Source organism: Micropterus dolomieu, linkage group LG10 (genome assembly GCF_021292245.1).
Source record: "Micropterus dolomieu isolate WLL.071019.BEF.003 ecotype Adirondacks linkage group LG10, ASM2129224v1, whole genome shotgun sequence".
NCBI lineage: Eukaryota > Metazoa > Chordata > Actinopteri > Centrarchiformes > Centrarchidae > Micropterus > Micropterus dolomieu.
The window spans coordinates 26,537,577-26,560,182 of NC_060159.1; the positions used below are offsets into that span (position 1 = coordinate 26,537,577).

Below are 22,606 nucleotides of genomic sequence, written 5' to 3' on the forward strand. Positions count from 1 at the left end.
ATTACACCTTCCAAACACTGCAGCCATTGAAAGCGCTTTACAAACCCAAAGACACAAAGAAGCAAATACAAAAATACTTCAGAAAAATTGTTAAATTAAAATACATAAAAGACAACTGATAAAAAAAATAATAATAAATCAGTTTAAAATGTATGAAACTGAGCTTAAATCTTGGTTAAATAACGAGTGATGAATAAGATTTAAAAAGCCTCTGATCAGCTGTGTTTTATGACCTGACTTTAAAGACTGTAAGGTATTGTGGGAGTTTATTCCAGGCATGAGGAGCATAAAAAACAAAAGCCTGTATGTACTTGTTTACCTGCACAGGGCTCCGTGTCCAGGAACTATGTGGCACTCTCCTCCTTGGCAGTAGTCGGGCTGGAGGACACAAAGACTCTGACAGGGCAGGCCGTCCACCGACAGGTAGCCCGGATCACACAGACACTGCGCCTCCTTCGTCCTGCCGTTCACCACGCAGCGGGAAAACTCATCGCAGGCCAGGAACTTGCAGGCATCGGCCTGGTCAGCTGTGAGGGGAAGAGGAAGAAAACACAGCATTAGTATTCATGGAGTGTGTGTCTCCCTCCTCTCTCCAGGAGGTGCTGAGGAGTGTTAGGTTTTAATGAGATCCTCAGCTTCTGGTCTGCATTGAAATGTAAAATTTTGCCTCCGGCTCCCGCGACAAAACCGTCAGACAGACTCCAGGAAAATGTGAAATGTACGCAATGTGATGCCTGTCTAACTGTAAATCACACATACATCACAACATGTATGTGTGTGTTTGAGTCTGGGTTCCTGCTGAGGTCGACAGGGATGCACAGAGGGAGAAACTAGTGTCTGACTGATCAGCATGTGTCGACAGGTAAGTGTCAAGAAAACTGCAGTACAGGAATATCAAAGATATGTTTGAGGTACCTGATAGTAGATCTTCCAAGGTAAAGAAATAACTTTAACTACCTACCTTATTAACTAATTAACTCGACGCCTGAAGTAGGTTGTCCACCACGGAGCACAGACAATAACATTTTACAAATATATCTTGGTTATATATGTTTGAGGTCCCCTTATCAGAAATATCTACGTTATGTGTTCATTAGGGGTGTGATGAGATCTCCACACGCTCTCACGCCACTCAATTTTCTCACGTACGTCACCTGAAAACCGAGGTGCAACCTTTGGGACTGTGAGCTGCTGAAGTTAACATGTGTTTGGATTTCTGCCTGATCGCAAGTGTTTTTACTTAGTTTTGTTTTCCAGACGGTCTGAAGGGGAAACTACCAGCGGAGAAATAACGCACAGCAGACTTTTTTCTGGACATGTCAGAGAACACAGATATGTGGGAGCGATTCTGAAAGTGCAGAAAGTTTTAGGAAAGACCAGAAAACCTGCTGAAAACACAGGAGCTATTAAAGTCCAGTTTATAGCTGAATTAAAGGCACCAGTGACCCCTGTTACCATCCAGGGGGTCAGTGTGGACATTGTTGAGGAATACAAATACATGGGAGTGCAGATGGACAATAAACTGGACTGGGCCAAGAACACTCAAGCCCTCTACAGGAAGGGCCACAGCCGTCTCTATTTTCTGAGGAGGCTGAGCTCCTTCAACATCTGCAGGACGATGCTGAGGATGTTTTATGAGTCTGTGGTGGCCAGTGCTGTCCTGTTTGCTGTTGCACGCTGGGACAGCAGGTTAAGGGTAGCGGACGCCAACAGACTCAACAAACTGATCCGCAATGTGAGGTTGTTGGGGGTGGAGCTGGACTCTCTGTCGGTGGTGTCAGAGAGGAGGATGCTGTCCAAGCTACACGTCATCTTGGACAATGTCTCCCACCCGCTCCATGACACGCTGCTCAAACACAGGAGCACTTTCAGTGCAAGACTTATTCCGCCAAAATGCACCACAGAGCGCCACCGGAAGTCATTCCTGTCTGTGGCCATCAAACTTTATAACTCCTGCCTCTAAGTGTCTGACACAGAGACACTTAGAGGTTATTGAACTGGACCTTATTATCTGTTTTGTGCAATAACACCTGTTTAAATACTTAATGTGCAATTCTGCTGCTACTATTTATTCATTATTACTGCTCACCATAACAATTAAATGTAATACCGTACATATCCACACTCCTTTATATGTCTTTTATTTTATATTTTTACTCTGATAGTTATATACTTCTTTATATACTGAATTTCTATCTTTATTTATATTATTCCTTTTGCCTTTTGTGCAATGTTTGCAACTGTGACACTCGGGGGATCAATAAAGTATTTCTGATTAAAAGGAATTTGACACAAACAGGAGGGAGGACTAAATTATGAGTCAGCAGTCAGGGATGATATTACATGAAAAAAGTTGATCTACAGGAGAAACAGATCTGAAAGCAGCAGCAGACTTAGATTATGTTAGAGGTTTATAGTTTCAATTGTCACCTGCCATCTGAATTTCTTGTTTCTTTTTACATAAATAAAAACATTTCCACCATAAATTGGTGCAGAAAAAATCCCCAGAATGCAGGAAATTAACTGTTTAATGATCAAACTTGAAGATTTCTTAAAAATAGTGTTGAAATCTCATCTTGATCTTGTGAACTAAGAGTCTCTTCACACCCCTAAAAAAAATACCATGAGATTTTTTATACTCTAAAATATCTACCAGTATCAGTCAGGCTCTAAAAATAACTGAGTACCTTACTTAAGTACAATTTTGATGAACTTGTACGTGCGTATTACCACAATATGGTGTTTCATACTTCTGCTATAAAAGGAGAGTAATTAAACACACATCACATGATCACATGCAATAAAGAGCCACGCCTGCATACTGACTCCAAAATGCAACTTTATTTAAAAAGGACAAAGTTTCAATCCATCCTTCGAGTTTAATATTTAAATAAAGTTGTGATTTGGAGTCAATGTGCAGCTTTTACTCTTTTCTTGATCTCCCTTTAGCACAAGTTCAAATGTTCACACTGTTAAATAAAATGCAGCTTAAACTATTCTGACTTATAACAAACAAATTTAGCCTTTTTCTGATTCTTCAGTGGACAGAGTGTGATATCTTTAGCGTTTCTGTACCGCAATTTCTTGTTGCTTATCATCAAACAAACGCACAGATAAGATCAGCTCACTGATGAATAGACTGGCCTTTAATAATAACATAACACTCTAAATGAGACACTGTGCACATCTAAGTACATTTTACTTTTAGTGAAGTATTTCCTGCTCTGATGTACGGCTGTGTGCGACATCATTGTTGCAGCAAAACTTGATCTACATTCAAGATTTTGCTTAAACACGATCTGCCGCCTCACTGATCACAATCTGTCCAGCCCTACAGCGTTCTGTACAACCCCACTGTGTGTTGGAGGGTCTGACACAGAGACCTAATTACTGAGTCTACTTCAATGTGTTTGTGATCTCTGCCTGCATCTCATCTGTGGTTTCGCTATAAAAGCTTATAAAGTACGAGACAGAGGCACCGCTGATACATGATGGGACTTATTATGAGATGCTGGTTTGTGTTTTATCACATACATAAAAATAAATTGTAAGACATCACCTTGCTGCAGCAGTAAAATGAATGTTTTTTTTCATAGAGTGAAGTTATAACAATACATGGATCATAAAACTGGCAGCTAAGATGTGGACGGTCTATTCGCAGAGAAATAAAACTGAACAGATATCTCCACTGAAAAGTGTGCCGAGACTCACGTTACCAATTACAGACATTTAATCTGTAGAAAATTATTTTTAAACATTGAGATAAAGTGTTTTTGTGATTAATGTGGCTGTAAATATCGACATCGGCGGTTTAAAAAACCCCACACCAGTCGATAGCACAAAAAAGATCCAAGGAGTTACCTTCCAGAAAAGAAAGGGACTGTAATTCTTCAACCAAAGTAATCAAATTATTTTATAAAAATTCCATTTATTCCATTATAAAAGAACAAATGTAGTGTTTTGTGCAACTTTCACAGAGCTACCAAAATCATAAAAATCGATTACTAAAAAGTTTGTTTAATCCACCTAACGATACAGCACACTGTTTCGCACGGATGATTATGATTACTGTCGCACCACGCGGTTACGCTGTGGACAAGTTAAGGCGACGTGATTTGATTGCGTGGATTGCAAAATGGAGGAGAAAAATTAGCGAGGGACAAAGACACAGGCCAGAGAAAAGGCCCGAAAGTGTCCAAAGGATTGGATTATTTAAATCTAAAAGAAAACAACAGCTCTGAAGAAAGTGTGTGCTGTAAAACAGAACTAGCCTACCACAAAAGGACTTGCATTTGCGATATTATCGCAATATGATAAAATGAGATTTTCTAATCGCAAAGGCTGCGACGCGCGAGAGTAAACCAGTCTGCAGAGGAAGCATCAACTTCGCAAGTTGCGCTGTACTTGTTGTTGTACAACGGCCTTGAGCTTGACAGAAGCTGACACTACAATGGAAATTTAGAGTCACAAAGGGAATGAAAGTAGCAGCCGCCACCCGCGGGTAACTTGGTGGTGGGTGAAATCTTCTGGTGCTGTCGGAGAATCACAGGCGTCACTTGGTTTTATTTTTGTTGGCCAACTTTTGAATTGAACCTCAAACTGAGTATAATTTGCTTACTTACTGGTATACAGAAAGATGGACTCCTGGGAGATTAGAACTGAGATAAAAACGCATTAATTGGTGGTTGAACTGTGGGTTTTGTGTTGAGTGCTTACTGTATAACACACTAATGTGAACTCTGTTTTTCTTGTGTGTGCCATGACTTGACTCAAATTATCTTTCTCATATTATTAAAATTTGATACTACTTCTCCATAATAAATAATTCATGCAATTTATGCATCACCTAATTTCATAATAACACAGGCCTGAACAGCGTTTGTTTAATCTAATATTGTGTTGGTCATAATATACACTGATTCACTGCTTGTCCGTTTTGAATAATACAGAAGGTAAAGAGCTTAAAAATTAATGGCATATTAAATTGCAATTTTGATTTTCCATAAATCGTTCAGCACTAGTCGCCGGTTCCAGCTTTTCCTTTTTTGGACCACTTCTGCAGACCGGTTTGCAGATGCTCTGACCCAGTCGTCCATCCATCACAGTTTGGCTCTTGTCAAAGTCGCACAAATCCTCAAGCTCGGCCATTTTTTCTGCTTCTAACACCAGCTTTGAGGACACAATGTTCCCCTGCTGCCTGATGAAACCCACTCACTGGCAGGCGCCGTGGTGACGAGATAATCAGTGTTATTCATTTCACCTGTCAGTGGTCATAATGTTGTGGCTCATAAATACAGCCATAAAATAAGGTAAAATCGACCCCTTTCAGGACAAGTTCATTATTCAAAATTGGGTATTCGTCTTTGTTGTTGATGTTTCTTTACACACCGTGAACTGAAGACATCAGCTGGACAACACACCCGAGAATTTGGAAATTCTGTGATAATAGAATTTAATCCTTTAGTGTAGTTTCCAAAATCAGATTAGTTAACTAGTTGTTATTGCTGACAGCAATTAAAAATTAATTAGAACCCTCAAACACAGTAATTATCACATGAATAGAATACACTGGCTCAGGCTTCATAACAAAACATGCTCTAAATCCTTTCAGACAGGCTGAATTTGCATGATTCAAACATTTTTAGTTCACTCTTCATTGTAAAAAGTTTTACCGCTGCCATTAGAATTTTGTGAATTTGCGATGACTCTTATGATACCGAAACTGCAAATTCCCGGAGGAAGCGATCAGTGTCCACTTAAAAATAAGTGATATACTGGGAATATAAGGGAATGCCTTTCCCGGCTCACAGTCATCCATATCTCGAACCCCCTCGTGGCTGCTGTTCTTATTCGACCGCTCTTCTTCTTCTAATCGTTTTATTGGAGGGTGCCGTCTGAGTGATTGACGATTCAAGCATGCGGCTGCAGCTAATGTTCTGCAGTATATAGGTCTCGCTCAAACTGAGGTCCGACACCTTCATGGCTGCGCTCCATTGACTCTAATGCTGTATTTTTCTAAGATCTGGTCAAACGCTGTTCATGCGGCACTTGTAATAGTTACAGTCGCTACACAGAGAGGTTGAAAGGAGAAGTACGATTTATTCTCTTTCCAAAACCTAAAATAAATCCAGAAAAAGGTCTTTTTTTCACATCAGTTTGAGTCAGTCTGAGTCAGTCTGAATAATGTAAATAATGTCAAATGTATAATGCAACTGCAAAACTGTCTGCAACAGATCTGATAGTATTTCTCCAGGGAGTCAGTATTAGACAGCGGCGGCGCTGTGATAAAAGTCAGACAGGGCCGACAGTTTATCTGACTTAGCAACAGTAACTAAGGGGGGCGTGGCTTAGCAAAGGGTCAATTATGATAAGGAATATTTTTCAGTTTTTTAGATATGTTAAAAATTACAGAACATTTACAGGACAATATTTAAAACAGCAGGACAGCGCAAATGAATCGTAGAACACGGGAGAGTCCCAGGAAAACCGGGAGGGCTGACGGGTTTGATCCCGACATATTGTCCCTGTGAAAATGGGCTCTAAAAGAAACATCCCTACAGCATTTCTACAAACGAACCTGCCAGCGTTTCGCGCCGTGCAAACCTGAACTGTACCTGGTTCAACATCCAGAGAGCGGGTGTCGATGTGGATGTGCAGGTTCTTGGAGGCGGAGGAGCAGAACTCCTCCAGGACGCAGTGGACGGCCTCGGTGATGTTGTACGGCACAGACTTGGCGAACTTCATCTTGCTGTTGACGACAACGCTGCCCTTCCTGAAGTTGAGAATTTCCAGTTTCTTGAAGCCCGTGAGGTTCGCCTGCAGGAACGGCAGCAGCTGGAGACAGAAGAGAGTAAAAATCACTTCGCTGTCCAGGCCCCCCCCTCGGCCTGAGAGAGCCTCAGAGGAAAGAAGCTGTTAAACATCTGACATAATTTGATATTAATGACCAAGTGGTTACACAGGGAAGAGGTTTAAAGACTAAAGAATGCCCCATTCTGAATTAGAAAAGTACAGAAACTGCATAAAACAGAACTGTTGCATGGAGGGGAAAAAACTTGTAAATGCACATGTGGTGCATTAAATGGTCTTATCATAAATCCCACTTCATCTTCTGTCTAAACCAGCTGAGGTCATAAATAACTGAAGCTTCCTCCCGTTACGTCGCCATGAAACAGTCGATAAATCAAAAATTTACTATGATAAAATCTGTTTCTGTCCTGCATTTTAATGTGAACGCCTGGAATTCCTTTTACAGCGTCAACAAATTTATTAGTTTTCCAAATTGTTTGAGTAATTCTGGTGTTTTCTTGAACTTGAATTAAAGCTTTTCGTGACCGTTCCAGAGTGAAACAGATTACAGAATAGCTTTAAAAATCATAGAGACATGTTTAAGAGCCAAAGCTGCTTTGGAGGAAAAGAATCATCTCACCGGTCGAGTTAATCCTCGGTGAGCCAGATGCCAAAAAACAACAGTTTCTCTGCAGATGTGGTGAGAGACAGATGAAAATAATGTTTTCAAGCTGAAATGATTAGGATTTTTGGTAAACTTCCCTTTTAAACCAGAAAGCGACATTTGTTATTTTAATAATGGAATTTTATAAAATAAAATAGTTGCTGTGGTTGTACAATAACAGTCCTGTTCTTTTCTGATAAGTAACTCCTTGGATTGTTTTTAGATTAGTGGTAGACTGATCCGTGTTTTTCAATGTTTATATTTAGAGAGCAGGGGCGACCGACGGGGCTTCTGAGCGTGTATTACCAGGCTTACTTCCACTGCTGCAGAATAACCGCCTGCAGAACCAACTGAGAAAAAAATAAATGTAGATTTCAGAACTATACAATTTTCAGGGATCAAGTAATGAGTTAACAACTTTATTATTACTCTGCAGCAGTGGAAGTTAATGAAGCCTTGAAACACATTTCTACAGTAAACACCTTGAAACAGCCTATTAATACACCCTCAGAAGCTTTATTTGTACAATATTATACATATATTTTATAATATTAATGAAGAAGACAGAGCAGCTCGGTGGATCCGACAGTGAAATAATGAACAAAACTCCTTCGTTTAATTGTTTATCTGAATATGTCTGTTTTGGTGACATAAATGTTTCTAACTTTGGCAGTTTGCTGCTTACTTCTGTACCTTTTAAGGTTTTTCACTTAAACTACTTATATTCCAATATAAACTAGAAAAATGGGGCTGTTCTGAAACTTTGACCGGTAGTGTATATTTAACACATGGCAAGATGACGGTGACTGAGGACATTTAGGGCTCCAAACTAACTTTCTCACCACCTTCTCAAAACAGGGAGCGCTGACATCGTTCACCAGCAGCTCGCCGACGAGGCTGCCTGCAGATGTGTCCGCATCGCTCAATCGCTAATCAAAGATCTTTTTCATCTACCAGCCACTTTGGCAGCCAAAAAGTTAATTTCCACAAATATGAGGTACTTTCTACTTCTGCTCCACTACATCTCTACTACTACATGTCTGCCTATAAAGAGCTAATAAAATATATTCTGTTGATACAATATCATTACATCATTATTGTTAATTTTTATAAATGTATTTATTATTAAAAGTACCTGTGGTTGGGAGTCACTGCTCCCACTACAGTAAGTAATACTTAAGATTTATAGAGGCATAAATAAATGAAAAATGTTTATTAATGTTTTTTAAATTTTGCAGTTTTGTGCCATAAATGTAAAACAAACTGCTGACACAGAGTGATGTTATGTCCTAACATGTTTACAAAGATATAATCATGAGATTTTGTGCTTTTAAATGATGTTTAGCTTCAGGATTGAACACACATCCCATCACCTAGTCAGTCAGGCAGCTGCATATCAGGGGGTTAAATCACATTTTTCGCAAAGCAGAAAAAGGGCAATGCATTTTGTAGCTGCTGTTTGTGTGCGTATGTGTCTTGAAATGATAAATACATTTATAAGTGGTTCTGGCAGTGACCGCCACAGAGTTAAGCAGCTGACTGAGGTGACTAAGGGTTGCTTCAGTTTGTTTCAGTCATCACTTTCCATCCACTTATCTCTTCTGTCGTCAAAGGTCGTTATTTAGAGCGAGTCCTCACCTCGAAACGGACACCACGCCAACAAATTAGTATCTTTCACAATCCTTTAACTTCCACAAAGCCTCCGAGGTTCTACATTTCTAAATAACACACATTTAAAAAACTGAAAACTTTTTGTCTCCAATTCCCGTGTGGCCGTTCATAATTACCTCCATTTATGCAGTTAACCAAACTGAATGTTAGTAACATCTATTCAGAACATGTGGGACCCTTAAGGAATTAGAGCACTTTTGCTTTTTAACGAGGCGATATAGGCCTGAGCCAATATTTTCTATTCATGTGATAATTAATGCGTTTCTGGGTTTTAATCGTTTCTTACTGCTGTCAGCATTAAACAGCAGCCGACCGGAGGACACAGACAATAAGCGTGTGACTGAAAGGATGCCAGTTTGTTTCCTCCTCAGGTTAAACAGACGCCTGTTGAGGTCCTCGTGCCCGATGAGCAAGGCGTCAATCAGCTGAGAGACTGAGCAGAGAATTAATTTTCTCACTTGGGGAAAAAAGATAGCAACTAGGGTTCGGTATCGTTTGGGTTTTGTCCGATTCCAGTGCCAAATCAATACTTTTAAAACGCCTCCGGTGCCTGAAATGATAATTAAAAACACACACAGACACAAAAAAAAACTGTTCAAAGTGTCCATAAATATAAATAAATACAAAACAAATTCACAATATATAAAACCTTAACTACATAACCCAACTTCAGTAATTTAACACCAACAGTTCCAGTACTATTCAATTTTGAGTTGTTATTTTTATTTAAACTTCACCGTTATGATTATTTGAGTATTTGGCTAAAAGGCAGAAAGGGCTGTTTATTGTATTTACAGAGTTTTACAGGAGGTCAGTGAATGTGTGATGTGTGTAGAAGCCTGTCAATCATCTGTCCGAGCTAAGCTAGCGTAGGCTGCGGCTCACAGGAGCCCGTATTGTTGCAGCATTAATAAAGAGAGAGTAGGGCTGGACGATAAATGTTATCACGATAAAAATTTTCATATCTTTCGATATCGATAATCATCACAATAAGTATCAAATTGGTATTTCTTTTGAGTTTAAAGGCTGATTTTTGGTCCTCAGTGAAAGTTGAAGAAAGGTTAATTGTGGTTTAAACTCTTCTTTATGGTCAGAACATGACAAACATTTGATTCCAAACAGTGGAAACACAAATCTGAGGGAGAACATTCAAAACAATTATGATAAAATCTTTTTCAACAAAGATGCACGAGTAAAATTAAGAACTGTCCTTTTTCCTCAACAAAATAAACATGTTAATAAAAATTCAGTCCTAATTTGTGTGATTCATTTATTGAACATTTGTTATATTGTTATTGAAAAAAAATTATATTGCGATAATTATTGTTATTTTATTGTCCAGCCCTAAGACAGAGCCAAACTGGCTGTCGTCTCGTAGCCTTTCATTGAGGGACGCTACATTTGGTACGGCGTCGAATGGTAATGATGCTTCTTACGTACGTTTCGGACGCATTTAAATGGTACCGAAAGTTTCGTTCTAATTCGGTCCCGTAGGTACCGTTCATATAGGAACTGGATCTATATTAGTACCAGGTTTTGGTCCCCAACCCTAATGGCAACCCTGAAAAAGTGAGGTGCTAGAAGCTGGAAGACGTAGCGTCTATTCAGAGCTGTAACTGCCAGTCAACGTAGCTGAGCTCTTTGGCCGTGTACTACCCGTCTTCAATGATTATTATCCGAGCTAATTACCACTCTAATTGTCATTTCTCAAGCTCATTAGCTCAGTCGCAAACAGGGCTATAAGTTTACACCGTTTAATTCAAGAGATGTAATTGTCCGCACAGTCACAGTGATTGACAGGGGGATTTCATTCTGTAACGACCCCTCGGGGGAGCTTGTGGTTACATAACGAACGCACTGACTGACTGAAACTTAAATAGAAGGTTAGGGGAGACCGGGTATGGTTGTAACATGGGGAGAGTTGTAACAACACCAATTCCACCAAATAGAGATAAGATAGGAGTTTGGTGATCATTTCAGTATTTAGCTGCTTCCTCCCAGATCAGGCCTGGTGGTTATCAAGTCTGGAAACAGGCTTATTCAGAATATAGAGAGAAAAAACTGATTTTGGAGGTAAGAAAGTAAATTTTTTGACCAAGTCTATTTTTTGTTTAGTATCTATACTATTGCAGATAAAATTGTTTGGCTTATATTAGATTGAAATGTAGTTTCTCAGGCAACATGTGATGCATTTTTTCCCTTTCTAATTTCAAACCACTATGGTAATCCAGCTAGCTAAACATTGGCTGACAGGGGTGGGGTGGGTTGTTACACTTCTTAAAAAAAAAGTGTTACAACCATCCACGATACATAAAACTAGGGACTTTCTTTTTAATATTGTCCAGATTGCCCTTTGCAGTCTGTATCCACCAAACCTGCACTCCAGGGTTACCAGCATTCATTTGTCAGCACTGTGACCAGTACTCCCCATTCACATGTTGTACACATGTTGGCGTATGTATCGTCACTCGACCTTTTCCATACTCCGTCTCCGCCGGTGGAGAGGGTAGAAAAGCGAATGGGCAGCTTGTGAGAAGTGCCTGTGTCCAAGAAAAAAGTGAATACCGGCCCACTTCAAGCACCGACTGCGACTCTGAATAAGAATATACACACATACACCTCTTTTTAGTTAGACCTAAAGATGTACAGAGATGTTCTTTTACTAGGTACATTGTAGTAGTATTTATTAAGTATACTTTTTATTTATAGTTTATTCAAATAATAAATTTACGTACACATACTGGACAGAGTCATCAGACAAAGTCCGTTACAGCAAGAGTAAAACATTGTTCTTTGTTTTGGAAGCCTATCATATAGTGTGGCATCTATTTTTGAATCTTTTGTGTGATTGTTGTAACCTACCCTGCTATCGGGGTATGTTGTAACTCTGTTTATTGTTGATGTACGATCGGTAATCTGCAAAGGGTGTTTTATTTTGAAAGTTGACCGGATTCTCAATGCCGTTCTGTCTGACTTCCTGCCTAGTTTATCCGTTCTGTGCTGCTTGACGTGGCTTCAGTCAAAAATAGACTGGCGGGGAACACTGAACTTCAATAAAAAGAAAATCGCAAATCGAATCTTAATCACAATATTTGGCAGAAAAAACGCAATTATAGTTTTTCCCCAAATCGTTCAGCCCTACTATAAATCTGGAGTTAATGTTAGCAAACTTAGAGATGACACACTCAGACATCAGTAACATCACTGTAAGTGCTCCTGCGTCGGTAGCTCGCCTACAAGGTTTCAAAAATGATGCTGCTGCTGATGGAGAGCGGCGACAGAAGAGGACGTTAACGGAGAAAGACGTTGGTGAGAGCTTTGTGAAATAAAAGGCAGCTGAACAGACGGCAAGCCTTATTTCTGTCTGTTGTTGTCAAGCAAGTGCTTGATGTTTGGCTGCTAGAGCTGGCGAGTTTAGTTTTTTATTTATCATGCATTTTGGCAATAAATTCGCTATAACTTTCTTTAAAGAACCAACTTTTCATACTGTAAATTGTGGCGCTGGAGATTCTGGTATCCTGGACAGAGTCCTGCTTATAGATCTGCATTTCAGCATCAGCACATTTGAAGTAAACGGCTCTTTATCTTAATTTGTACCGATTGTTGCCTCTACATTTTTTGCCCACTTACAGCCTGAATGCAGGATAAATGTGTGGATTAATCAAGGTTACACGAGTGCACGTGTTCCGACTGATTTTTATTTAGTCCGACTTCTTTCACTGCTATAATCACGTTTAAAACGTGTGCTGAGGCTCAGGAGAACACAATTTATTTATTTTTTATTGAGTAAAGGTATGCTGCTGACCGTGCACGAGCTCGCTCTGCCTCTTCAATATTTCCACCTGGGAGCTTTCAAATATTGGCCACTGGGAACGTCCCAGTACGTATGGTTTCTGACGAATCATAGGTAGATTGGATTGGAATACAAATCCACAACAGAGAAAATGATTCAAAGCAGTCAGCAGAAACAAAGCATAACATTTTGTTAGGGATAAGTTAGTAACAGTAGTAATAATAACTTTATTTGTTTAGCATTTTTCTAAAATGTCCTTTACAACATTTACAGCCCTCCCCAGCATGGGCTGGTCACACCTGCAGCTCGTTGTGCAGTGAATGAATATGTTTTGATTTGTTTTTACATGAATAGAAGTGAGAATAATTTCAAGCTCAGGCAGGTACAATGCAGCCTTCATTTTACTATAAACAATGACTCGGCTTAATTAATGAAGCAGCGAGAAGGCGCTCTGGGAATGCAGCCGTAAATGGAAGCTGACACTTCTTGTGCATTTGCTCAGTGAGAGAAATACTAAGATGGTTGCAGCGTTAAAAAGGCCACCTAAAATCTATTTAACCTCTCTGGAATTCAGATAGAAGATATTTGATTGGGTTTGGCTAAGTCTAAAGAAAGAAATAAGCTTCCTTTGGTCAATATCTTAAATTAAATAATGTCTCAATACAACTTTAATCACCTTAAATACTCCTATTAACTTAACCTGTTTATTAGCGCCTGTTATTGTCATTTTAATGTAGCTCTGATTGGCAGACCTCCCTAACAAGTGTGTAAATCCCTTCAGTTAGCAGCCGGGCAGCAATTCGATTTGGATCAATCATTTGGATCAGAGAGGCAGCGGTGAGAATCTTTTCTTTTTTAAAACCCTCTGCGCTCAGCTAGATTTTACAGAGTTTCCCCATTTAAGAATCAGATATCCACAATTTAAAAAACATGAACACAGGAGATTAAATAGGTCTGCAAGTAACTAATTATTTTCATTAGCGATTCATTTCTTAATTACTTGATTAATTATTTAGTGTATAAAATGTACATAAAATGGGAAAATGCCGACACAGTTTCCTAAAGCCCAAGTTGAGGTTGACCAATGGTTTTCAGTTTAGTGTCACAATGTAGAAAGAAAAGATGGAAATCCTCACAGCTGAGGTGGTGTGACCAATGATGGTGGCAGTAGGGATGGCAGCGATGGTCCAAACTCAAATATCTCAACAACTATTGGATAGCATGCCATGAAATTTGTCGCACACATTCACATTTCCCCTCAGGTTGAATTTTAATACCTTTTTATTTTTTTTTTAAATCACTTTTCTTCTTGTGCCAACATTTTGATTTGTGACCAAATACCTGCAAAGTGCTTCCTTAGAACTTCATAAAACTCCAACAACTCCGTTTCAGCATATTTCTAACATATATCAAACCACGTCGGAGCATATAAGCCCCGCCCTCGCTGTTGCAGAGCGGAGCGGCTCGTGCTGTACTGTGGCTCAGGAGGTAGAGCGGGCAACCTCAATCCCCGGCTCCTCCAGGCTGCATGTCGAACTGTCCTTGGGCAAGATTGAACCCCGAATTGCCCCCGGTGGCTGTTCCACCAGTGTATGAATGTGTGTGAACGGTGAATGCAGATGGGAGTGTAAAAGCGCTCTGAGTGGTCGAAAAGACTAGAAAGGCGCTACACAAATACAAATTTACATTTACATAACCAAACATCCGCCACGTTTGAGGTCGTTTGGATGAATGGTTCTCGACATAATCAAAATACAGATTCCTACCTTTATAAGGGAGATGACTGATTGTGTTTGGGCGTCAAATGAGAAGCTTTGTTTTACTTCCATTAAAAAAAAAAAGAACAAAAAAGCTGTACAAATAAAATATTCTTCTTAATGGAGCCCAAAGCGTCCACACGGATAAAATATCCATACTTGGCAATTGGATTTTGGTCAACTGTGGATTTAAGCCCTGAACCTTCTGATCCAAAGAGTAGGTGGCTTACAGGTGAGAGTTGGTTTCTATTCACCTTGAGGCAAGATCAAGTTCAAGTTCAAGATCAAGTTGAGGCAATGGAATCACATGTCTTAGGCTGATATGACAGATAAATGATTTTATTATCAATTCTTTAGACAGTCAAAATGTTGGTGATGAAATTCTGGGGGGAAAATCACACATCATTCTGCTGGTTTTGGGTGTATTGTGAATTATTTAGCTTCAAAAGTATTTTACTTGAAAAATGTAGTTGATTGTTATAGCGCCACAATGAGGTCAATGAGTGCCATATTATTGTATATTATATATATGTATACACTATTGGGTGGAATTTGCAACCCACCTGCCAACTTTGGTGAGTTTTTGTCCGGCAGTTTTTCACTGCATTTTTTGCGAAAAAGAAAGAATTATGAGAACAAAAAGATTATTATTGTTACCCAGTATATTATCCTTCTACAAATCTATTTGCTTTGTTTCTGCTGACTGCTTTGAATCATTTTCTCTGTTGTGGATTTGTATTCCAATCCAATCTACCTATGATTCGTCAGAAACCATACGTACTGGGACGTTCCCAGTGGCCAATATTTGAAAGCTCCCAGGTGGAAATATTGAAGAGGCAGAGCGAGCTCGTGCACGGTCAGCAGCATACCTTTACTCAATAAAAAATAAATAAATTGTGTTCTCCTGAGCCTCAGCACACGTTTTAAACGTGATTATAGCAGTGAAAGAAGTCGGACTAAATAAAAATCAATCGGAACACGTGCACTCGTGTAACCTTGATTAATCCACACATTTATCCTGCATTCAGGCTGTAAGTGGGCAAAAAATGTAGAGGCAACAATCAGTACAAATTAAGATAAAGAGCCGTTTACTTCAAATGTGCTGATGCTGAAATGCAGATCTATAAGCAGGACTCTGTCCAGGATACCAGAATCTCCAGCGCCACAATTTACAGTATGAAAAGTTGGTTCTTTAAAGAAAGTTATAGCGAATTTATTGCTGAAAAACCCAGTACCGAAGCATATTTAAACCTTTCTGCATGCTAAAAATAAAAAACAATGTTCAAGTGCAGTTTCAACAGATCTACACCGTCTCATATTACAGCAACATTCTGTAAGATGGGTTTTTTTGGCTCCTCTGCCGTTTCAGAGTGTAGTTCCCCGCTGTCACAGCTGCACTCGTGCATTTGTGATGAGTACATTGCACTCAAACACTAGCAAGTCGCCAACTTTGCTAACAGCTAAGCTATAATAGTCCAACAGAAAGAAAGCATTTTACGTCACGAAGCTCTCGCCAACGTCCAGCAGCTTCTTGCTTGGTCACCGTCTTTTTCTCTTCTTAGCTTCCTCCGTCAGCGTCCTCTTCTGTCTCTTCTCCTCTGCAATTAGCTAACATTAAGTCCACAGAGGCTGCTGAGCCCGGTGATGTTGCTCTCCCCTGCAGGGGCTGGCTCAAATTGTGGCATCGGCGGCTACCGGTGGTATTTTCCGGTGCCAGCTTGAGATGCGGCGGCACCTAAACACTAAGTACAGCTGAGGCTGATGGGAATGTCTTTAGCTTTGCAGGTATTTGGTCAACCAACCAAAGTATTGGACAAACTGAAATATTGACCTGCAAGAGGAAAAGTTATCATCAAAAAAGGTATTTTAATTGTGTGTAACAAATTTCGTGGTAATAAATAGTTGTTGAGACCTTTCAGGCCGGACCAACTGAGCGATGCTGCCAACCCGAGTGCCACAAAACACTCGCTGGTCCCACCGTGTCAGCGGTGAGGATTTGCATCTTTTCACAGTAAACTGAAAACCTTGGACCTCAGCTCGGGTTTTAGGAAACTGTGTTGCCATTTTCCAATTTTGTTTAGTGGCCTTTTTAACGCTGCAACCATCTTAGTATTTCTCTCACTGAGCAAATGTGTCAGCTTCCATTTACGGCTGCATTCCCAGAGCACCTTCTCTCTGCCTCATTAATTAAGCCGAGTCATTGTTTATAGTAAAATGAAGGCTGCATTGTACCTGCCTGAGCTTGAAATTATTCTCACTTCTATTCATGTAAAAACAAATCAAAACATATTCATTCACGGCACAACGAGCCGCAGGTCTGACTCCGAGGGCTCCTGCAGAACTCTTTCAGAATGAAAACAAAGCTGTAAGTGAACAGGCAAGCTGCTCATGTTCATTAATTAAACAAAAAAGTTCTGTTTCACTCTTAATGAAATTCAAAGGGGTAGGTCACACACCCAACTAGGTTTAATTGGCAGAAGCTTTACTACAGGACTTGTGTCACAAGACTGAGGTTAGAAAACTAATTTGCGTTTAAAAAAGATTTTGCTTTGAAAGTATATTTATCAGAGATATCATCATAGGGTGACTGAGAGCACGTCAGCATCAGAGCTAAGTGAAACAGCAGCTCAGAGTAGATTGTAGTTTATAATAGTGTATAAGAGGGTTCAATCTGTGATTCAGATGTACAGGGTGCCAATTATACAGTGACAACCGGGGGGGTCAACTTTTTTCCAGGTCATAAAGAAAACTCTACAATAACCAATCCCCAATTTCACTGCTCATACCCAAGCGCCAGTGTCGGCTGACAATTACATAAAATTTTAAATTACATGGTGATAATGAAATGACAGGGTGGGCTCTCAGCTCATTTAAAGCAAAATAAATGATAATTACGACACTCTGAAGGTAGGACAGTTAAGCGTATTAAAGCAGCTGGATAGCTCACTACTGACATTAACCTGCAGCGGAGCAGCTGCGAGTGATGCAGACGGACAAGATGTTCAACTAATGTCAATGTTGGGAAATGGTACAGTCCATTTTAGGGGTGTTGGAAATTGTATTTTTCTACATTCTTAAATATAAATGTAAGACATGAGTATGGAAATATATTGTAATATTTACAATTACAGGTAAGAAACCCCCCCTGAACTGTTGTTTTTGCCCCTTTGGGGGGGGTCCAAGCCTTAACTGGGGGGGGGTCAGACCCCACCAATCCCCCCGTAATTCGAACCATGCATATGTAAATAAAACAGTTGCCCCAACAGCAAATGAGGCAGTATGTAATGAACGACATGTTAAGGAAGTAGAGTAGCCCAAAATCTCAAAATTGACCATGAAAAAAACAATGTTTTTGTCTCTCCTTAAAATACTGATTACTTTTAAAAGGTTAGATTATCTAAATGTTTCACCAAAAACTGCTCTTTTATTTGAAGTTCTAGAAATGTTTTACCTCAGTTATTAAAAATCACTGTGCTCGAGCTTTATGTTGTCCTACTCACCACGTCTAAGAAGGTGTTCTCCAGGGATCTGTACTCGGAAGACGTCTTGTTGAAGAGGTCCTCGGAGAAGTTCAAGTTGGTGACGCGCAGGCTGAAGAACACCACCAGCTCCCTGCCCTGGGTGGCCGTGGTCATGGAAGGTGTGGTCAGGTATCTCACCGGAGGCGGGGCGGTGACGCCGACAGTTGTGCGTTCCTCAGCCACAGGTAGGGAACCACTCGCCTCGTCCGGCAGCTCGTTTGCCTCTGTGGCCGTTACGTCCGTTTGATCCAACTCCACCGCCAGGTCCTTCACAGCCTCGTCAACGGCGTCTTCAGCAGCTGTCGGTGGGTTGGTTTGGCTTTCGCCTCCTTTCTGCACTGCCTCTTCCAAGTCTTCATCGATAATGACAACAGCTGGCTCACTTTGCTCCGACTCTGCCTCTGGCTCTGTGCTATCATCCTCTGAAGACTCGGGAGCGGAGGGGATTACAGATTGCTCCGCTACCTCAAAGAGTCCAGAGTCTATAGTTAGGCCGGGTGAGGACACTTCAAACGCATCCGTAGAAGTAGCCGGAGGTGTAGGGAAGAAGTCTGAATCCGGTGCTGCTGTTACACTGATGTCTCTTTCCTGTGTCTCCTCCGGCAAGTCCTCTATGACTTCAGAGTCCTCTGATGTGTCGTGCCTGTCTGGAGCCGTCACCTCTTTGAAATGTCGGGCAAAAAGGCTGAATTAAGTCAAGAGCGCTCACAAAGGATTTCCACAAATTACAAAAATGTGCCTGCTGAGTGAAGTGTATATTATACATTTAAATTGCTTTATGCTGAATTTTCAGTTTGAATTCCCCACTTCTGCGCTGATCCAAAATATTATTTCTTACAGTATCTGAAGTGATCCGAGAAATCCACTCTGATAATCAAAAAATAATCAACGGCACAGTGTGTATCGCTGTGTAATATATTTCGTACTGAACAAGAAACGAAGAGTCAAATGGCTTGTGTTTGCTGTATTTCAAATAAACAAGGGAGATCACGTTTCAGCAGGCGCACAGCCCTAAAAATCTAATATTAATTTGTCAAAGGATTTTTAATTATGCTGTAATTTAAATGAACAACTCTATTAACATAATTAACTTCCTTTAATCACACATTTCATGCTCCGCATAGCAACTAATGTCTGTTCCTCACCTGCAATATCAGAGGTTGTTTCAAATGGCAGAGCACCCTTTGATGTTTCTGAGCTCTTGACGGCACCAGTGTCACTCTCCACTTGTGCGTCTACACCATCAACCTCCTCCTCAATGTAAAAGTCATCAATGATGGTATATTCGTGGTCGGGTTCGCCTACATCTTCTTCAGAAGGTTGGATGTCTATTGGTATGTTGGATAAGTTATCTTCCTCATTTGGCCGGTGATAGTCCGGTCTGACCGGTGGAAGGAACTCGTTATCTTCAACAGAATCCTCTCCAAAGTGAAGATCTCCCCTGCCGTCCAAGGGGCGAAGGATTTTAATTGATTCGGCTGGCGGCTCCTCTGGTTCTGGGACGTCAACTACTACTTCCTCTTCCGATTCTGGTTCGGAAACCCCGGGTAAGTCTTCTGCTGGTGGCAAAACATGATCTGCGCCTTCAACTGGTTCTGATGCTGGCACTGGATTCTCAACTACCTCCTCTTGTTTTTCATCAAAAACATCAGCTCCCTCTTTTCCAGCTTCTGGTGGAGGTTGCGGTTCCAGAATGTCCATAGGTTCTTTCTCCAGTACTGGAACTGCAACCATGTCTTCCACTAATTGTACATCCTCCTCTGGTTGTAGTACATCTGGTACTTCTGCTACATCTTTCCCTGGTTGTGGCGCTATCTCTACAACTTCTACCACTTCTTCACTTGGTTCTGAAACCTTGTCTGGTTCCTCCTCTGATTCTGCAGCCTTAACTACCCCATCTTCTGGTTCTGTCACTTTAGTTACATGCCCTTCCTGTTCTGGCCCTGATTCTGGTTCAGGTGCTGGTTCTAATACGTCAACCACACCTTCACCTGGCTCTGGAGTTTCAACAACATCTTCTTCTACTTTGGAAATCTCCACCACTTCCTCCTGTGATTCTACAACCTCATCCTCTAGTTCTGGAACCTCAGTGACCTCCTCTTCTACAGGTTTCACATCAACTGCTTCCTTCTCCACTACCTCTGCTTCCAGTTCAGGAACTTCAGGTACTGTTTTCTCAGGAACTTCAGGTACCGTTTCCTCGGAAACTTCAGGTACTCTTTCCTCTGGAACTTCAGGTGCTGTTTCCTCTGAGACTTCAGGAACTATTTCCTCTGATCTTCCAGGACCAACCATCTCGTCTTCTTGTTCCGTAAACTCATCTACATCCCTACCGAGTTCTGACTCTTCCTCTGCTTCTTCTGAAACCTCTTCATCTTTCTCAGGTTGTGGAACAGGATATGTCACCTCAAACAGACCTTCCTCTATTACCTCTCCTGGAATTTCCTTTTCTAGTTGCAAAACATCTACTCCCTCTTCCAAGCCTTCTTCTTTAAAAAGCTCAACTGCACTATCGTCCGGTTCTTCCTCTGGTTTGGATCCTTTTGTCTCTAAAACCTCAACTGGTTCTGAAACTTTGTCAAGCTCCTTTCCCTCTATTTCTTCTGGTTCTGAAGCTACCACCTCTTCTTGATTTTCTACCACTGACTCTTCCTCTGGCTCTGAAACTTCCTCTACTTCTTCCTCTGGCTCTGAAACGTCCTCTACTTCTTCCTCTGGCTCTGAAACTTCCTCTACTTCTTCCTCTGGCTCTGAAACTTCCTCTACTTCTTCCTCTGGCTCTGAAACTTCCTCTGGCTCTGAAACTTCCTCTACTTCTTCCTCTGGCTCTGAAACTTCCTCTGGCTCTGAAACTTCCTCTACTTCTTCCTCTGGCTCTGAAACTTCCTCTACTTCTTCCTCTGGCTCTGAAACTTCTTCTATATCAGGATCTTTTCCATAATTCCATTCCCATGTTTCAGTAACTTCAAATTGTTCAGGTGTTGGCTGCAAAACCCCGAGCACTTCTTCATCGGGTTCCACCACTAACTCTCGCTCTGGTTCCAAATATTCAACTTCAGTTTCCAAATCTGAAACATCTTGCACCTCTGGTTTCAAAACCTCAACGAGGTCGTGAGGTTCAAGGACACCCAGATCAGCTCCTTCCTCATCCGGAAGGGCATTAACTTCTTCGTCTTCTTCAAGGTTCACTATTTGCTCAGTGGGCGGTTGGCCTGTGATGCCTGAAAGTGTTGTGATTGGGAGTCCCAAATCAGACAGCTCCTCTCCAGCAGGGGCAGTAGTTAATACAATCTGTCTGGTGGGGGTAACGACATCAATGATTGGATTCCCACCGTCCTCCTCAACAGGGGTCAGGTCTTCCTCTGATATCTGGTTAGGAGACAGACTGCCATATGGAGCATCTGTCTCCTGCTCTAGAATCGCAAGAGTGGTCGGAGTGTAGTCTCTCACAAGTTCACCAGTTTCGTCGTGATGAATGGTTTTAATCTCATGTGTAATGATAAGCAATTCTTCTTCCTCCCCTTCTTCATTTGATGGTTCGGGCTCACTCACATAAATTGCCTCTGACTCATCAGTCATATCCTTTGAGGCCGGGGAGTGATCGCTGCTTTCCGACATCCCACCAGTCACCGCCGTCATCTCATCATCTGGGATAGCCGTGGGATCTAGCAGGGTCACAAGGGCATTTTCCTTCTCCATGGGCGTGAGGGGAACCACCAGCCGGGGTTTATCGACTTCAGGCTCATCAGTGAAAACTTCAAACTCGTTGTGTGAATCAGGCTCACTGGGCTGCGGACGGATGGATGTATGACATGATTAATGCAAAAAAAAAAAAAAAAAAAAGTTTCAATTTTTCATGTGCAAATGTAAGTAACATTGCATTTGATGTTATGTTACGTTGAGTATTCCAAAACCTCAACTTATATATGGGATATATTTAAATCATTATCACTTTATTTTATGGGTCCATTTGTTTGGTTACAATTTCTTAAGTGAATTATGAAAAAAAAGCAGAAAAAATATTGATGTGTAAGGATTTTATAGTTTTTTGTGCATGTACATTGTACAGGTGTCCAGAGGGAGTATTTGACACTACATAAAAAATACTAATGCAATCTAATAAATTTTGTTGGTAATCTTTGACGCATTGAAGACTCTAATCATCACCAAAGTCCCATCCCCCTACTATTTATTTAAATAATGAAATTTTTGTAGGTTTTTTTGCAATAAATAATGCAATAATTAAAATAAATAAACTGGCATTTAAAGGGTTAAAATCCTGAAAATTATTAAATGTTTGGTGATTTTGAGCAGGGGAGAAGTTGTTTAATTGATTTATGAAAAAAAAAGCACAAATAAAAATGGATGTATGAGGACTTTATAGCAGTTTTTTGTGCGTGTACACTTTTGC

General features: G+C 40.7%; 1 protein-coding gene across 8 annotated transcripts in view; it reads right to left on the reverse strand.

The window, feature by feature from the left end:
- Nucleotides 1-22,606, reverse strand: part of LOC123977812 (interphotoreceptor matrix proteoglycan 1-like) — an 82,337-nt gene that overhangs the window by 15,855 nt on the left and 43,876 nt on the right. For 6 of the 8 annotated variants that reach the window (XM_046060796.1, XM_046060792.1, XM_046060793.1 and 3 more), the window contains 4 exons: nucleotides 19,341-21,984; nucleotides 18,175-18,857; nucleotides 6,615-6,834; nucleotides 320-527 (listed from right to left, as the gene is read on the reverse strand). In XM_046060796.1, the coding sequence (XP_045916752.1) occupies nucleotides 320-527; nucleotides 6,615-6,834; nucleotides 18,175-18,857; nucleotides 19,341-21,984 (3,755 nt within the window). Of the gene's footprint in view, nucleotides 1-319; nucleotides 528-6,614; nucleotides 6,835-15,819; nucleotides 16,506-18,174; nucleotides 18,858-19,340; nucleotides 21,985-22,606 lie in introns of those variants that run through there. The other 2 variants (XM_046060797.1, XM_046060798.1) reach the window with 2 other exon arrangements.